At 50.0% G+C, this 17695-nt stretch overlaps 2 protein-coding genes and 2 long non-coding RNA genes across 10 annotated transcripts; 2 read left to right on the forward strand and 2 right to left on the reverse strand.

The window, feature by feature from the left end:
• The first annotated feature begins 1091 nt into the window (after positions 1-1091).
• On the forward strand, positions 1092-15614 carry ATRIP (ATR interacting protein). Of its 4 annotated transcripts, XM_040445267.1 has the most exons (14): positions 1092-1450; positions 3338-3468; positions 4842-5012; positions 6844-6962; positions 8162-8319; positions 9688-9789; positions 10104-10233; positions 10417-11106; positions 13688-13824; positions 13988-14079; positions 14508-14588; positions 14795-15047; positions 15320-15356; positions 15453-15614. In XM_040445267.1, coding segments are annotated over exons 1-14 (2349 nt in total). In that variant the 5' UTR covers positions 1092-1203; the 3' UTR covers positions 15454-15614. The 4 variants fall into 4 exon arrangements, with proteins under 4 accessions (XP_040301201.1, XP_040301199.1, XP_040301200.1 ...); XM_040445265.1 differs by lacking the exon at positions 15320-15356 and having other exon boundaries at positions 1095-1450; XM_040445266.1 differs by lacking the exon at positions 15320-15356 and having other exon boundaries at positions 1095-1450; positions 13991-14079.
• Positions 1884-14814, reverse strand: LOC121011162 (uncharacterized). Of its 4 annotated transcripts, XR_005781518.1 has the most exons (7): positions 14703-14799; positions 12559-12687; positions 11810-11947; positions 6817-6974; positions 6298-6428; positions 2799-3379; positions 1884-2169 (listed from the first exon to the last, which is right to left on the reverse strand). It is a non-coding gene; the product is annotated as an uncharacterized LOC121011162 (long non-coding RNA). The 4 variants fall into 4 exon arrangements; XR_005781515.1 differs by lacking the exon at positions 12559-12687 and having other exon boundaries at positions 14703-14814; XR_005781514.1 differs by lacking the exon at positions 14703-14799 and having other exon boundaries at positions 12559-13689.
• On the reverse strand, positions 4123-4846 carry LOC121011163 (uncharacterized). Its single transcript, XR_005781519.1, has 2 exons — positions 4601-4846; positions 4123-4350 (listed from the first exon to the last, which is right to left on the reverse strand). It is a non-coding gene; the product is annotated as an uncharacterized LOC121011163 (long non-coding RNA).
• Positions 15615-15760: 146 nt separating the features above from the next.
• Positions 15761-17580, forward strand: TREX1 (three prime repair exonuclease 1). The gene is made up of 2 exons (XM_040445275.1): positions 15761-16258; positions 16569-17580. Exon 2 carries the CDS (start codon positions 16590-16592, stop codon positions 17532-17534), a length of 945 nt encoding a protein of 314 aa, XP_040301209.1. The 5' UTR covers positions 15761-16258; positions 16569-16589; the 3' UTR covers positions 17535-17580.
• The last annotated feature ends 115 nt before the right edge of the window (positions 17581-17695 follow it).

Here is a 17695-nt window from a genome sequence, read left to right on the forward strand (position 1 = left end):
AGCATTCAACATTTGGGCATCTGTCTGAAGGAACCTACTAGTTGTCTCAAAAACTAAACTCAGGTATTCAAGACCTTCCAAATCCTGACAACTATATCCCTTTCATTTACTGTTTTCATAAACATTCATAGGACACTTACAAGCTAATTGGCACTGTGCAAGAAACAAGCTGTTCCTGCTAACTGTCCTGCACACCACCACTGCCTAATAAAATCCTGCCCGAGTCCTGCTCCTTTTTGAAGCCTTACCTTCTCTCTTTGCCACAACTCCTACCTGGCATTTGTGTGGACTCCATGTTGGTGTCCTATTCTTGTCTGAATAGGCTTGTATGCCAGCCTCCTTGCTAACTCGATAACTCCTGCTCAACCCGGAGGACAACCCAGGTGCCACTTCCAAGGGGCCTTTCTTGACCTCCTGAGCCTTATTCATTTATGACATGTCCTTGGGACAAAAACACTCAGCCACTCTCAGAGAAATGAATGTTAACAGTCTGACCGTTCCCACATTCTCCAACACAGGCACATCGTTCTCAGGATCACCCCTCTTCCTTACACCTTTCTTCCCCAAACCTACCTTAAATGCACACATTCAAAACATTTACTGTTCTCTAAGATGTCTGCTCACAAAAGCTGTATTCATACTCTTCACCCAACCCCGCTCTCCCAGACTCTTTCCTCCCCGAGAGAGCCTCTGGGTATGTGAGAGGTGAGTCCAGCGGGAGGAAAACAGCGAAGTCGCAGAGACCGAACCCCTGAATGCTGCGGGTCTCGATTCACAGGTGTACGTGTGAATGTCAGGGCGAACTCCACCGAGGCTGTATACTGGATGCCAGGGAGGGGCGCGGAGGCCCCCGCGCTGTAAGGCTGGTGAGCCTCGGCCCTGCTCTCCAGTAACGTGGATAGCGGTGCACAACGCCCGCCACTCGCCTACGGACAGCCAGCCGCCGGTATTTGAGCACCAGGCAGAACTGGGCTGGGAGGGCGGGGCAACACCTAGAAAGGCCGGCACTCAGCGGAGCACGGCGACGCGTTCAGATTCGGTCATTCTTCCGCGCTCTCCGGATGGCAGCCGATTCGCCCGTGGGCTCGGGGGCGTGGCCCTAGCGGCTGAGGCGAGCGGCGGCGCGCGGGCGGTTGGTCCAGCCCTCTGGTCTCGCGGCGACCAGGCCTTACTCGGTGCCCTGGGAGACTGACCAGCGGAGGCATGGCTGGAACCCCCGCGCCGGGCAGCAGGAGGCGGAGCGGGCTTCCGGCGCCTAGCTCTGGCCCGCCGCCCAGCACCGGGCACCCTCCGAGCAAGCGAGCCCGAGGCTTCCCCGCAGCCGCTGCCCCGGACCCCGAAGACCCGTTCGGCGCGCACGGGGATTTCACCGCTGACGACCTGGAGGAACTCGACACCCTCGCGTCGCAGGCCCTGAGCCAGTGCCCGGCCGCTCCTCGGGACGTGTCCAGTGAGTGCGCCTCGGGGCCTTTTCCCGGAGGGTGGTGCAGATCTCGCCAGAACTACGTGATGGCTGTGGCTTCGGAACCCCACGGCGACCGCTGACCCAGTGTCTTGCACCCACGCTGCCGTTCTCAAAATATAGGAACGGCTTCATTTAGGCACAGGTTGTGTTCCAAAAGGTCCTTTGGGTTGTGGGAGTACTGTATTAAGAATGTCAAAACAGCCAATTTGAAATACAGAAAGTTCAGTTAACCTTTTCCTGTAGTTAAAATTTGGGCCACCAAGTTCTTGGTTCTAGGCAAAGATCCTTGGAACACAACCACCATCATCAGAACCGTCACTACCCATGGGGACCCATTCTTGTGACAGGTTTAAGAGGCTTTAGATCTAACGAAGATTACTGTCCTCCTTGGGCCACATGAACATAAGAAGGGCCTAGCTGAGGCAAGAGATGAAAGAGGTTTATTCCGTTATACAACCAGTAAATTGTACTAGGTGTCCAAAACCTTAGGAACTGCAGCACACTTAGCAATGAACAAAAGACAAAAACTCCTTTCTTCGGGAGCTTACTTTCTAGCTGGGGAGTGAGTGAAGTCTTGTGGGGCTCACAGAAGGAGAACTGTTTTGAGGGCATCTTGCATCTGTACTTGGATATCTCACAGGCATCTTAAATCCCACACATTCATCTGGGAGTCCAGTCATTCTCCAGTATTGCCAGCATGGTGCCTGGCAAAGCAGACATTCAGAAAACGTTCATTAATGACCAAATATTCTGTACAACCGTGACTACTACCGGTCTCCATCAGGTGGCACAAAGCAACAGTTCCTCTTCCTTGACCATACATCTAATCCCTTGCCAAGTCCTGTAACTTTATCTTCTTTATCCATCTCTGGAACCCATCCTCTTTCCATTATCTCTACCATTCTCCCTGATCTATGTTACAATCATTCCTTCCTCTGGATGATCATCTGCTAAATGGTCTCCCCGTTGCCAGTCTTGACTCCCTATGAGTCAGACTTCATACTACAGCCAGAGTGATCTTTTCAGAACTCAAATCTGGCTTTGTCTCACATAGATACAAGTGCACATCCCTGCTGAAAGCCTTTTCATAGCTTCCCACTGTCTCCAGTATAAAGATCAAAGTCCATATCATGGCCTACAAGGCCCAGCATGGTCTGGCCCTTTCCCACTCTCTCTGGGTTCAAGCCACACTGACCTGCCTTCATTTCTTGAATTCTCCCGACTTCCTTACAATACAAAAATTGCACATTGCTGTTTCTCATACACGGAGTATTCTTCCCATCCATTCCCCATCCCCACTCATCTGCTTAATTCCTGCTTGTTTAGCTCTCACCTCAGTCATCACTTCCTTGGGAAGCCTTCCAGTCATTCCAGTTGGATCCATATACTTGGCTTTCCTATACTTGTTCTCTTGTGTAGCTCTTATCACAGTTGTAGTTTTACATTTATTTAATTATTTTTGAATGTCCTCTAAGCTTCATGAGTGTAAGGACTGTATCTATTTTGCTCACCACTGTACCTTTAGAGACTAGACTGTGCCCGGTGCTCAGTAGGTATAGCTATAGGTGCTCAGTAAATATTGTCGAATAACAGATCACCAAGTTCTGACCAGTGAGGTTCCCACAGCACCTTTTCAGCCTTTAGATGATACTCTTAAAATTGAGGGGTGGGGAGTAGGGGGAGGCAGGATCTGTTTGTCATTTCATAAGGATCATTTATGAGTTTGAATCATGTTCTTAGGTTGGAAACTATCTATACTGCTTACTAGATCTTTCTCTAATTTGCTTTCAAGAGTGATTCTTTTCAGCATTGACTGGCAAAAGTGGGAAAGTGTTGGATCCAGAAAAGTATATGGGAACTGTTTTTTTACAGATGTTCATAAGGTCCCCAGATTAGATGGGATGTCAAAAACTCCTGCAGGGAAAAACAGAGAATATGTTCCTGTTAAAGAGAATTTTGAATTAGAGGTACTTCAGGCACAATACAAAGAACTTAAAGAAAAGGTAAGTGACTTGTGGTTTTATAGCTAATGTATGCACTTATGCATGTGTTATAAAGCACCGTAGAATAAACTATATAAAAGCTTTTTTTTAATGTTTATCTATTTTTGAGAGAAAGAGAGTGAGCAGGGGAGGGGCAGAGAGAGAGAGGGGGAGACACAGAATTTGAAGCAGGCTCCAGGCTCTGAGCTGTCAGCACAGAGCGTGACACAGGGCTTGAACCCACAAACCTGTGAGACCATGACCTGAGCCAAAGTCAGATGCTTAACCAACTGAGCCACCCAGGTACCCCTAAAATATATAAAAGTTTTAAAACAAGAGTCCAGGGGCACCTGGGTGGCTCAAGTCAGTTAAGCGACTGACTCTTGTTTTCAGCTCAGGTCATGATCTCATGGTTCATGGGTTTGAGCCCCACATCGGGCTCTGCACATGAAAAGTGAGGAACCTGCTTGGGATGCTCTCTCTCCCTCCCTTTCTGCCCCTCCTCCTCTTGCTCTCCCTCTCTCAAATAAACTTAAAAAATAAAGTAAAACAGGAGTCCAGATTCATCCCCATGAAATGAGGGAAGGCTGGGGAAAGAAAGGCAGAAAATTTAAACTGGAAGAAACCAAATCCTAGTTCCTAACAACTAGTCAACAAAGGAAACTGTACATCAGATCCAAAAAGTGATACAAACTTTCTGTCACAGCACTGAGACAAATTTATAGCATATGTCTTTTATAAGGAACACAACATCATAAAGGCTACTGTATTTGTTAGCAGTTTTACAAAAAAGCAGACATCCTTTATGTGACCATCTGTAGGTCCCTAGGAAAACTAGAAACATAGTATGAAACTTGAGATCTGTGAAGTGTGTGACCCAGATTGTTTAATACTTACTAGAACCTACAGGGGCGCCTGGGTGGCGCAGTCGGTTAAGCGTCCGACTTCAGCCAGGTCACGATCTCACGGTCTGTGAGTTCGAGCCCCGCGTCGGGCTCTGGGCTGATGGCTCAGAGCCTGGAGCCTGTTTCCGATTCTGTGTTTCCCTCTCTCTCTGCCCCTCCCCCATTCATGCTCTGTCTCTCTCTGTCCCAAAAATAAATAAACGTTGAAAAAAAAAAATTAAAAAAAAAAAAAAAATACTTACTAGAACCTACAGAATCTGCATGTGTGAATGACAGTGTCTCCTTAAGCTTTCTGAATGTCACCTGTCCCACAAATGGGCCTAGCAGACCATAGTGGTAACTAGTTGGTATGGATATATTTTGAGAACTCCTCGGTCTGTAGAACATAGTTTACATGTGCTTTCTCTGTCTCCCTAGCTATATGTTGAAACAAGTACATATATAACTTTCCCTTATAAGCTTTTCACAAGATTGATTTTGGATTTACAGATGAAAGCAATGGAAGAAGAAGTTCTCATTAAAAATGGAGAAATAAAAATTTTGCGGGACTCATTGCATCAGACAGAATCCATTCTAGAGGAACAGAGAAGATCACATTTCCTCCTTGAACAAGAGAAAACTCAAGTGCTCAGTGACAAAGAAAAGGAATTTTCAAAAAAGGTGACCCAGAACTGCTTCCCCCCCCCCTTTTTTTTTCCCCTTGTTCTAGACACAAGCTTTGCCTGCTCACTGAGTTCTTTTAGAAGCAATAATGACCAAAGAGCCTGTAAATCTTCCAGGAAGATTTCAACAGTTTTTTTTTTTTTTTTTGTCTTAAATAATTTCTAATATATGCATATACTTTTTTTCCAGGCTCTGCATGAGGTTTGTAAAAGGACTTAGTTGAAACTGCTTTGCTGTGGTAGTTGTGGTAGGTGGTCTTGGCAGGAATAAATCAATAGCTTAGACTTTCCAGAAATAGACTTAAGTAAGAGCTTTTTGGCAGATCAGAAACTCAGTTGACCTAGCTTAGGCCAAAAGGAAATGTATTGACTTCTATACCTAAGTCTGGGAAAAAACAGGTGTGCTGGGGCCTTGAATGACTGGAGCCTTGCCAGGATTCATCTTTACTCCCTAGTCTACAGACAGACTCCATTCTTATGGTAAAGGATGTGTTCTCCAGAAGCTCCTGGGCTCCTATTTCATAGCTCCAGAGCAGACTGAAAACTTGGGCTCCTTCATCTCAAGGCTCTAATTGTTCTAACCTGGGTCAGGTGCCTGTCCCTGACCCAGTCACTGTAACCACAGAGATGACAGCTCCCATTTAAATCACATAGAGGTAGGGAGGGGCACCTGGGTGGCTCAATCGGTTGGTCATCCGACTTCGGCTCGGGTCATGATCTCACAGTTCGTGAGTTCGAGCCCCACTTTGGGCTCTGTGCTGACAGCTCAGAGCCTGGATCCTGCTTCGGATTCTGTGTCTCCCTCTCTCTCTGCCCTTCCCCCATTCACGCTCTGTCTCTCTGTGTCTCTCGAAAATGAATAAACGTTAAAAATTTTTTTTTAAATCACATAGAGGTAGGGACATGATTGTTTCTCAAGGGAGGGAGTTGCTGTTTTGGGAAGACATTAATAGGTGTCCATACATACTGCCACTTTCCTTCAGCACTTCCCAAGGCTTCAGTCTCAAGGAATGGATCTTATTCTGCCATCCATTAGCAAATTAGCAAACTTTAAAGAAGCACTAACCTATGCCCAGCACTAACAGCAGTAGTTTTCCTTCCGCATCCATGATGAAGAGCAAGGGAGTTGTAATCAGACAAACTAGAGTTTGAATCCTGGCTTTATCACATATGATAAATGGCGACCTCAGGGTAGTGACTTCAGCTCTGTGATTCATTTCCATTATCTGTCCCAGGAAATAACTAGAAGGGTTGCTGTAAGACTTAAACAGCCCCACACTTACTGTGACTGGTGCTGTGACTGGTGCCATACAGGCACAGAGTGTGCTCAGGGAATAATAGCAGTTACTGCTGGCCATGGGCTGGAGCAGGTCTCCCCGTGCTGCGTGGCGTTTTGGTAAAATTTCAAGAAGACCTGGAATTGTGCACCATTATGTCCATTAAAAGGTTAACATGTTACTGTGTGATAAGGTGCCTCACCAAGCTCTAGGCTGGGCATTTCACATTCATCCTTCCTATTTAATCCCCCCTAACCACAAAGACAGGGGTTTGTGTTACAGATAAGCCAAAGTTTAAAGAGGCCGAGTAAATGGTATTTGAACCTTCACAAACTACCTTGCAACAGTTCAGGTCAAAATGTCTTTCTAGAATACCATGCTGTCTTTGAGGAGGAAGGGGAAAGCTTGATATTATAGGGCATCTATGTCACAGCAAACTTTTATACTTATTTCTCATTGTTTGTTTTCCTTTATGAGCTTGAGACTTTGAAGCCCAGAGATATTTTTGCACGTATGATGGGTTACCATGAGTGTGTTGTTTTTGCCTTCCAGCTCCAATCATTGCAGTCCGAACTCCAATTTAAAGATGCTGAGATGAATGAATTAAGGACAAAGCTTCAAAGCAGTGAACGAGCAAATAAATTGGCTGCTCCCTCCATTCTCCATGCCAGGTAATGATGATGCTGGAAGGAGAGTTGTTTTGCATGGTTTATTAGAAAGTCTGAGTAACAATGTCAGGTTAGTCTTGAATGAAGGCTGTTTAAACTTTGCCATTTGGACATAGATCCTCTTTCCTGAAGGCTTCAAAGGTGGTTTAGATGAGGCTTGAATGGTTTGGTGCATCACCGCATAAAGGCCTCACACTCTAGAAGGGCTTCCTCTATAGGACTTTATACTCAGGACTAAAAAAGGGCTGGAAAGATGCTTTCTAAACTTTTGGGGTGACCCAGTCTTCATTTTTATGTAATGTGTTTCAAATAATCAGTTTTGCCCCAAGTATGAGCGTATTTCAGTCCCAACTACTTGGAATATTTTTTCTCATTTACTGCCTTGGGACCTTTGTCTAATAGCCCCTGCCTTTGCTGTAGATGTGATCAGCTTGTTAATGGTCCTGTCCTGCGCCTTGCCTGCCAGAGAAGTCTGGCACACCGTTGATATCAGCCTTGAATTTTGAACAGTGTGGGTCAGCGTGTCTTTTTCTGAATATTGAACATTCTGCTGCCTTTGTTCATAATGGACAGGGTATGAAATTAAACTCTTTTTGCCTAGCTTAGTCCAAATAAGACAGGAGAACAGAGGGGTCCATCCCCACCTCATCACACGTCTCTGACAGAAGGCTCTTGGTGTTGTCTGATGCATTCGGGGGGTGGGGGTGGGGGTTAAGACTGCTTCCCTAACACAAAACCCCTGGCACTGAGGAATGGGCTGTTTTCAAGTTGCAAAACACAACAACATGCCTTTTAATAGACCTTCTTTCTACTGAAAATCTTTGAATCCAGCCCCTGGGAACGATTAAATAAGAGGCTGTTCCATATTAAAAAGATTTTGGTGGAATTGGAAGTTGTAATGGAATTATGGCCAATGTTTTGGGGTGATTATTAGAAGAATACAGAAATGAAAGAGTTTTTCCACCATCTGGATCAAAATGCCTTGAGTTTTGCACGCTATCCTGACTGACAAAGAATGACTAATATATAACAGATAAAAACCTTTGGTCAAAGCACCTAGACATTGGCCATGGGCCGGAGCAGGTTTACCATTTAAACATTTAAACATGAAAAGTTTAACATTTGTTAGAAGTTTTATAACCAGGTATTTTAAGTGGTTTTAGCAGAATCATTACTTTGCTTTCATAGTTAACTTTTTCCAGTCCTAGGAAAAGCCCTTCTGTGGCTATAAAGCCAGAAGCATGTTCTCCACAATTCGGAAAACCATCTTTCCCTACAAAGGAGTCTTTTAGTGCTAACATGTCCCTTCCCCACCCCTTCCAGACAGAGCCAGGATATAAGTCCCTGGTGGGCAGAGAGGGTAAGTCAGTCTGTCTGTCATCTGTTGCCGTGTAACCGATTATTCAACCTTGTGGCTTAAAACAACAATAAGTACTCCTCCTGGTTCTGTGGGACAACAGTTCTGATAAAGAGGAGATGGTTTGTCCCTGTGGGGACTGGAATCACTGAAGGCTCGTCTGGGGCTGGAGGATCTATTCAGAGTGGCTCACTCACATGACTGGCAATGGAGTTCTTCTCCACACGTGGGTCTCTCTACGGAGCTACTTGGGTGATGTCATAACCTGGTGGATGGCCTCCTCTAGAGCTAACAAACCAGAGAGAGCGAGGTAGAAGCTATCCCTTTTATGGCCTGGCCTCGGGAGTCCTATAGCATCACTTTTGCCACATTCTGTTTGTTAGAAACCATGTTCAACGGGAAGGAAACTAGGCTGCACCTTTTGAAGAGAAGTGTTTGTAGAATTTACAGGCATATTTTAAAACCTCCCCAGTCACCATCCATTGATGTGCCAGAAACACAGCTAGTATCAGGTACCTGTGTTCCTTGCAGCCTTGAGTTTATACAGCTCAGTCCAGACTGAGGGCATGCTACTGCCTTATAGAGGGACACAGTCTAGCATTGGTAGGTTTTTACTCTGAGAATATGCTGTGTCAGTTTATCTTACCATTCCAATACATCACCTCTCTCCTACCACCATCCACCTGTTCAAGTCGTTGGCCCTCATGCCACCTCTGAGGACCTCAACCACTCACATTTTTGGTACCTGGCAACTACAGGAACAGTATAGGATGGTGTTGTGGGCAGGCACTGGAGCCCACCAGCCTGACAGGAGTCCCGGTCACACTACTTACTGGCTTGTGTGATTGGAGCAAGTCCCTTAACCCGTGCCTCATTTTCTCTATATGTAAAATAGAGGAGATGACACCTCCTCTTCGGGGTGCTTTGAGGAACAGATGAGCTAACATGGGTACAGCTCTTAGAACAGGGTTTGTCTGGCACATAATAAGTGTTCGTGGTTACTGCTTTCATGTTATTGCCTCCTTTTAAAGTGGAGCAAACAACTTTCTTTTCCTTTCCTTGTATGAGTTCCTGTTTTTCATGAGGGAGGCAATGATGCAAGGGTTCTTGAGTTGCTCTGGTTCTTGATTTGATCCAAGGTTGAGGAAGTAGAACAATCTCTGTTTTAAATTCATTATGGGGTGCCTGGCTGGCCCAGTCCATAGAGCACGTGACTCTCGATCTCAGAGTTGTGCGTTCGAGCCCCGTATTGGGGGTAGAGTTTACTTAAAAAAAAAAAAAAAGAGAGAGAGAAAAATGAAACTCGGTACGTTCAAGAGTTTTGATATGCCTGTGCTTTTGTGCTCAAGTTTTGATTCACATTTTATTTAGTTGTAGAGAATAAGAGCCACAATCTGGGAGGTGACCCCATTAAGCAAGAAGAGTCGCAGAAAAGACTTGTTGACAGCTGGATGCAGAGATCAAACACTCAAGGTACCAGAAGCCCTGCTCCATGTGCAGGAGGCCTGCACAGCTCTGGGCATCCTCTGCGGTGCTATGGTAGAATTGCCTCTGAGAAGCAGCACCCCAGGCAGTCCTTCAGAGGGGCCAGGGGAGTAACAGTCTGTGACTTAGCAGAAGACTATAGCAGTTACATCCCAGAGCCCTCAGCACCCACAGGCATCTCAGTGGGGCTTAGTGGCAGCTTAGAGGACAGTTAGCATCCAAGGAATCCTCATTTTTCCTTCTGAAGCCACAGAAAAGGCCTCCCTTGTCAGAACCTTCTAGAATCACCTTGTCTTTTGCAGGTTCCATTTTGATAAACCTTCTCCTGAAGCAGCCTTTGATCCCAGGGTCATCCCTAGGTCTGTGCCACCTCCTGAGCAGTTGTTCTGAGGCTCCTACCAGCACCCTACTGCAGCCACTGGGGTATGGCAGGTAAACCTCAGACTCCTGAAAAGCTGGGAGTTCCCAGGAAGCAAGTTCCTTTCTGGTCCTGGCCAGCCTGGGAGGTCTGTGTGCTGGGTGGGGAAACTAGAGAATTCGGTAGACAGGTTGTTTGGGGCCCTTGACCTTGTCTCCGCCTCACACTTGTATGTTTTCTTTTGTATTTGCTGCTAGTACCTTGACTGGGATTTCAAGCCTGAGGACCACAGGTTCTCGCGATGGGTCATTTCCCCACTTGGCCCTGAGAGAAGCACAGAACCTGGCACTTACTGGATTGAATCTGGTTGCCAGGGATGAAGGCTCATGTGATGGAGACCAAGCAGAGGGAGGCAGAAGGGCCTTCCCACTCTGCCAGCTTCCTGGGGCCGTGCATCTCCTCCCCCTGGTACAGTTCTTTATCGGCTTACACTGCCAGGCTCTGCACGATCTGGCAGCAGTCAAGAGAAGTGGAGCGCCTGCGGACTCACCGACAAGTTCCTCCTACGTGAGCTCTGGGGGAGAGGCCAGCCTTGAGGACTCACTTTGCAACCTGGAAGGCTTCTCTGTGGCTTCACTTAGTGTTCTTCAGCACCTGGTGTGCCACAGCGGAGCGGTCGTCCACCTATTACTATCAGATGCAGGGGTGGATTCTGCCGCTGGGGAAGGAAACCAGAGTCTGGTTCACAGACAAGATCATGGGGATGTGTCCTCAGTCCCAAGGGGGCTTACTGATGACCAAGGCCAGCATCCACTACTGAAGATGCTTCTTCACCTGTTGACTTTCTCTTCTGCAGCAACAGGTCACCTTCAAACCAGTGTCCTGAGCCAGTGTCTTAAGATTTTGGTGAAATTAGCTGAAAATGCTTCCTTTGATTTCCTGCCCAGGTATAACACTGCATGGTAGTCATGATTCTTTGCAGGTCTCACGTGACCTCTTGAGGTCTATCCTGTGGCCCTTATACTTTGCCCACATCTTAGCTATACTGCTCAGGGCTAAGCCTTGGTTTTGTGTTCTGAGGCTTTGTTCAGGGTGTTCTGAAGTGATGGAAAGTGGGGCCAGGTGTTAGGAGAACCAAGGAAGTGGTTTACTTGGCTGAATTCTGCCTCTGTACAGCAGGTAAGCAAAAGACACATGTAATGAAAGGCTTTTAAGACATTATGGAAAAGTGTGTCCTGCCCCCAGGACAAAGACTGAACCCAGAGCCTTGAACCTAGGCCATGGATCAGGCAGGTGAAGACCATGTATCACACCACATTTAAGTTTGGTGGGGTTCCCTAAGGAAGCAGAGGGTGTGGGCAGCCCATAAGCTGACCTTACTGGGAATCTGCTCATCCTCATTGTGCCCGACTCTGGCACAAGCCATAAGTTACCTGTTCCTTCTAAGTTTTGTTGGAAGTGGTTGTATAGTGAACCTAGCTCATGAACACTATTGTCATAAATTCTTAACTTGGGATTCCAGAGCCTCAAGACTGGGAGGAACTGTAAACACCATCCAGCCCATCTCCTCATCCAAAAATCCTGTCTCCCCCCTCAGCACGCCACCAAGAGGCCAGTTCTATTTGGATCAACTTTGCTGGCTGCACTTACCTTAAGCTTTTGTCTCTGAGCTTAGCATACTTGTTTCCCTAAAACACTTCTGGATCCTGGTTTCCTTCTGAAGATATTCCAGCTGGTATGGTCCATCCTAGGGGTGGTCCTCAGAGCCGGGCACAGTACTGCAGTGTACTGTGGGCGACACAATAGGTACAGAACTGTCACGTGTCTGGCATGGACCTACCTCATGGTGGCTGGTTGCTTGTTTCATATTTGTTGAATGAATTCCAGGAAGCACTTTATTACCAGTTCTCTTGGTAGATACACCATCATTCCCTTTTTGTTGGACTTGTCCACAAGGACATGAAAAAACAGCTATTTGATGGATGCTTTCCATAGGCCAGACAGATGCCTCTGTTCACCAGCTCATGTGACACCCTCAGAGCCCTGCATCCTCACATCTAGCATGGAGCCTGGCTCACTGTAAGCACTCAGTATTTGCTGTACGAATAGAGAGAACATACAGGGCGAGTTTCCAGCTGGTCTCCTTGACTTGCCCTTGATCACGGTCTGGCACCACCTCCCACTCAGTGCTTCAGAATTCCTACATCTTGCAGGAGGATCCCCACTACCACACAGCTTCCTGCTCACCTTGGAGTGAAAGCTAAGGACACATGCCACCAAAGCTCTAAAGCAGTATGTGATGCAGCACAAGCAGCCAGGCAGGCAGCAGTCTCGGAAAGGGCACCTTTGCCTACCCGGGCTTGAGGACAAATCATCCCCTCAGACCCATGTCTTCCTACCGTATCTGGTGTAGCCATGGTCCTGGGTCATTTCCAGGGCACTGGGATGGCAGGGGCTTTTGAGCAGAGGTCTCATCCCCAGCTTCAAACAGAACAGTAGGACTATTCTCTATTGTGTGTTTGGGGGTTCTGGAAAAAAATTTTTTTTTCTGCTATCCAAAAATAATTTAGAAACCACTGCATCATATATAAAGATGGATTTTTCTTGCAGATAGTTTCAGGGACTTTAGTGGATTACAGACCATTCTAATGACGAAATTGAGTAACCACCAGGTTAAATCCCAGTTTCCCGCAAATTTCCACACTCTGGTGGCTGAAAACATTCAGCTTACCCACTGTACAGGATTTGCTCTAAAATGATTTCACCCCAAATAACGAGGCCTTGCTTCCTAATGGCATACTGAGAAATACTCTTAACCCTTGACGGCATGTACTAAGACACTGCAGATGCATGAAGGGGAACACATGTAGAATTGCCCTCTCCCCATCCACAAGGCTATGTGGGTTGAGCAAATAGCAGTGGTTGTCTTGGGACTTGGTTCCTTAGTTCTCTTTGCCCGTGAGACCTTGGAGAGAGTATGCCCAGAGCCCAACACCCGTGCACACCCCAAGTGAGCACCTTCTCATAATTGGTAACAGGGGAGCTGGTATTTGCAAAAACAGTCTGCCAGCAAGCAAGGGGTCTCATAAGATCCAACCATAGCCAAGTACACATTTGTCACTTCTGGAACCTGGCCAGCCCTCTGGTAGTAGGCTTATAACATTCACACTCGTTAAGACCTCCCTCCCTATTTGGGAACAGAGGCAAGAAAGAGCCCAGGAGAGTGTGGAAGCCAGGCACCCCGGGTCCAGGGAAGCATCCCCCATTTACAGGTGGCACTGGGCCTGGCAAGGGCCTGTCCTCTCTAAGCCACGGCAATATCACGGTGAAGGCTAGTACCCACTGGTTCACAGGAAACAGATATCCCAGCAAGTATGTGGTGGTTGGCCAGCATTTGAAGCCGGGTCCGAACCACAGCTCCTCCTTGTACCTGCCTGCTCAAAATTTCCCGTTGCCTCTGGTGAAAAGTGAGGATGGTTGTGGGATTGGGGTGCCAGTGTCCCGTTTCTCTGGGCCCCTGTGCTTTAGGTTCCAGTGTGTGTTCCGGGTACTGCCACAGTGCCTCAGCCCCGAGAGCCCCCTTCCCAGCGTGCTACTGACTGTTGAGCTCCTTTCCCTCCTGGTGGACCACGAGAAGCTGGCGCCTCAGCTCTGCTCCCCCTCAGGTAAAGCAGGGCAGGGGGGATGGGTGGTTGGGCGGCTCCTGCAGGTTGGAGGGAAGGGTGGTGGCAGGGATAGTTCAGAGGCCTCCTGAGGGCTTCTGCAGCTTGTGCCCTGGGCTCTGGGTAAGAAGGGGACCCTGAATGAGAGGTGGGGCATCCTTTTCAGAAGGCTGCCTCCTCCTGCTGCTGTACATGTACATCACGTCAAGGCCTGATAAAGTGGCCTCGGAGACACAGTGGCTTCAACTAGAGCAAGAGGTAAAAACTCCAGAGCCTCACCACCCCACCCCACCCAAGGGCCACTGTTCCTCCTTCTTCTGGGGAGAATGGAGTCTTAATGCATTTTGGTAGCAAGAGTTTACCTAGCTGCTAAGAAGGTGAACTCAGTTTGGGGGCTCCATACTACACAGGTACAATACAGGTGGACCCCAGGGTGTCCCAGCACTTGGCAGGGCTGCCTAATAACTGGCCCTACCCTGGCTTGGGGCCTGGAGGCAGGTGGGTTGCTGGTGAGACAAGTATTGATCCTGAGTCTAGCCTGAGAAGGCCCCACACCGTTCCTTAGATGTCACTGTGTGGACAGGTGGCTGCTAAGGGAACCTGGAGCACTTGTAGGAAAAGCCTGAGAAAGCCCTCACTGATCAGGCTCTCGTTCTGCCACGGATGGAAGTCTGCTCTTGTTCTAGGCTGTGTGGCTCCTGGCTAAGCTTGGTGTGCAGAGCCCTGCCTCCCCAGTCACTGGCTCTGTCTGCCAGTGCAACGTGGAGGTGAGTGCACGGGCCAACGGCGTGGCAGCTCCGTCAGGGCAGGGGAAGGTGACCCTATGCAAGCACGCCCCTGCTCCTTGTAACCCTGGTGCCACCGCTCGGAGCCCTCCTTACCTGGGGTGGTTAGGAAAGGTGCTGTCCAGCTGAGCAAGCTGTTAGGGTGCAGGAACCCTGAGACCTGGCCTCAGTCTTTGCCCTCTCCCTAGGTGGTCAGAGCACTCACAGTGATGCTGCACAGACAGTGGCTGACAGTGCGGAGGGCGGGGGAGCCCCCGAGGACTGAGCAGCAGAAGCGGACTGTGCGGTGTCTGCGGGACACGGTGTTGCTGCTGCACAGCCTCTCCCAGAAGGACAAGCTCTTCACTGTGCACTGTGTGGAGGTCCTACATCAGTATGACCAGGTGATGCCAGGGGTCAGCATGCTGATTCGAGGGCTTCCTGATGTGACAGACTGTGAAGGTAAGCCGGCAGGAGGACCCCTGCCTGCCCCAGCCCACATGCGGGGGTTTCCCTGAAGTTCACGGACAAGTCAGACTTCCTGGCCTTAAGTCAGCAATCCTCTCTCCACGCAGCCTTTGCTGGCACTGGGGTCGCACTTGTCTTACTGCTCTGGGTCTTCTCTGAGCTTATCAGGCTGCCTTTTGCTTGTATTTGTTGAGTTGGCCTAGCAGAGCCACAGTTTTTCCAGAAACATCGCTGTCTGAATTGCCTTTGTATCACTTTGCTTGCAGTAGCTGAGGGAGCAAGGCCTGGGCGTGGAAGGGACTGGTTAGTTCCTGCGGGCGTGGGGGAGGAGCGGTGGGTCTCCCCCCAGTGCCCAGCACCTCCAGGCCTTCACCACACATCCCTCTTCTCTTGGCTCAGAGGCAGCCCTGGATGACCTGTGTGCCACTGAAACGGATGCGGACGACCCTGAGATGGACTGTAGCTGAGGCCAGTGAGCATGGAGCCACATAGTGGCACCAGAACCACTACTTTCCTCACCGCAGCAACTGATTAAAAGCAGTGACAGGCTGTTTGAGAACACACCAGCCTTTTGATGTTTCCTGAGTCTGATCTGTGTCGGCTGAATGGGAGGGATGGTGCAGGAGCCAGACCCAGGGAAGGCTAGGATCCTTCTTCCCGTCCCTGGCTAGAGCTGAGAGCCTGTCCCCATAGTAACAAATCTGCCCTGAGGAAGGAGCCCTGCCCTGCCTGTGGAATTGTCCTGAGTCATCGCTTTGGGCTGAGGACATGGGAAGAAACCATCCTGTGGCAGGGGAGGAGAGAGCCGTCAGCCCTGGCCTATACCAGGGAGACCTGAGAAAGTGGGGCCAAGGAGTGGGTGCAAAGTAGCCACAGCAGGGGTTCCCGGCAGGCGTGAGTCCTGGAGCTAGCCTTCCCTGATGGCCTGGGCACACTGCCCTCATCCTCTGGGCTGGTTCTCAAGGTATGAGGGCTCTGGCACATTGTGCCAGCCAGCAGGCCCACAGCTGTAGGTCTGAGGCCTTCAGGGAGTCACGAGGGGGGAGGCTGGGGAGGGGCAGACCTGGCAGGCTGACAAGCAGGGCGGGCCTCGATCAGGACAGCCCATAGGCGGGCTCACGCTAAGTTTCGCTTCCCGCCACTGCTGCCAGCAGCAAGAACCAGCCAGACTGCACCCCGAGTCATTGCTGCCTGCCTGCTACTCGGTAAGTGAGGACCCCTAACGGGGATGGGGCAGGGTGGGAAGACCCCACCCCCCCACCCAGGCCCAGACTAGGTGGGCACTAGGGGAGGAGCCAAGCCTTCCCCCAGACAGTTGAATGTGCTGGTCCCCCTTAGGAAGCCACCCCACCTTCTCTGGCTTCCTGCTCTGGAAACGGGTCTTAGAGCTCACCGACAGTGCTTGCCTGAGCAGAGAAGGCCAAAGATGTGTTCCTGCCCGCCCCACCCCCACCCGCCTCAGCTCTTTCCACTGGGCACTCATATAGCCCCACCCCACCCCATGCTCCTCCCCAGGCTCGGCAGCAGGTACCCACCATGGGCTCGCAGGCCCCACCGCCGGGTCCCGTGCAGACCCTTATCTTCTTGGACCTGGAGGCCACTGGCCTGCCTTCCTCCCGGCCCAAGGTCACGGAGCTGTGCCTGCTAGCCGTCCACAGATGTGCCCTGGAGAGCCCACCCACCCCTCAGGGGCAGCCTCCCACAGTGCCCTCGCCGCCCCGGGTGGTGGACAAGCTCTCTCTGTGCGTGGCTCCAGGGAAGGCCTGCAGCCCAGAAGCCAGTAAGATCACGGGCCTCAGCACAGCTGTGCTGGCAGCACATGGGCGTCAACGCTTCGATGCCGACCTGGCCAACCTGCTCCAAGCCTTCCTGCAGCGCCAGCCACAGCCCTGGTGCCTCGTGGCGCACAACGGCGACCGCTATGACTTCCCCTTGCTCCAAGCAGAGCTGGCTTTACTAGGTCTTGCCAGTGTTCTGGACGGTGCCTTCTGTGTGGATAGCATTGCTGCCTTGAAGGCCCTGGAGCAGGCCGGCAGCCACTCGGAGCACGGCCCAAGGAAGAGCTACAGCCTGACCAGCATCTACACACGCCTGTATGGGCAGGCCCCGCCGGACTCCCACATGGCTGAGGGGGACGTCCTAGCCCTGCTCAGCATCTGTCAGTGGAGGCCACAGGCCCTGCTGCGCTGGGTGGATGCTCACGCCAGACCCTTCAGCACTGTCAAGCCCATGTATGGGGTCGTAGCCTCTGCTGGAACCAAACCAGGACCATCTGCCACCGCAGCCACTGTATCCCTGACTAGAGCCAGGGACACTAGTCCTAAGCTTGGCAGGGGCAGGAAGCCCAAAGCCCTTCTTCCAATGGAGGGCCCTGGAGCCTCACCCAGGGAGGGCTTGCTGGCCCCACTGGGCATGCTGGCCTTCCTGACCTTGGCAATAGCCACACTGTATGGGCTGTCCCTGGCCACACCTGGGCAGTAGGCCAAGAAGGAAAGTCTGACTAATAAAGACGCCCCCGCAGCACTGAGTGACCACTCACGTCTACCCTCCTTGGCAGCCTTAGAGCCTCCTGCACCTCTGCCCACACACTCAGGCACCTGGGGAGGGGGACACGGAGGGTGCCACAGTCTTTGCCTTCACCC

Source organism: Herpailurus yagouaroundi, unplaced genomic scaffold (genome assembly GCF_014898765.1).
Source record: "Herpailurus yagouaroundi ecotype Mexico unplaced genomic scaffold, PumYag 193, whole genome shotgun sequence".
Classification (NCBI taxonomy): Eukaryota; Metazoa; Chordata; class Mammalia; order Carnivora; family Felidae; genus Herpailurus; species Herpailurus yagouaroundi.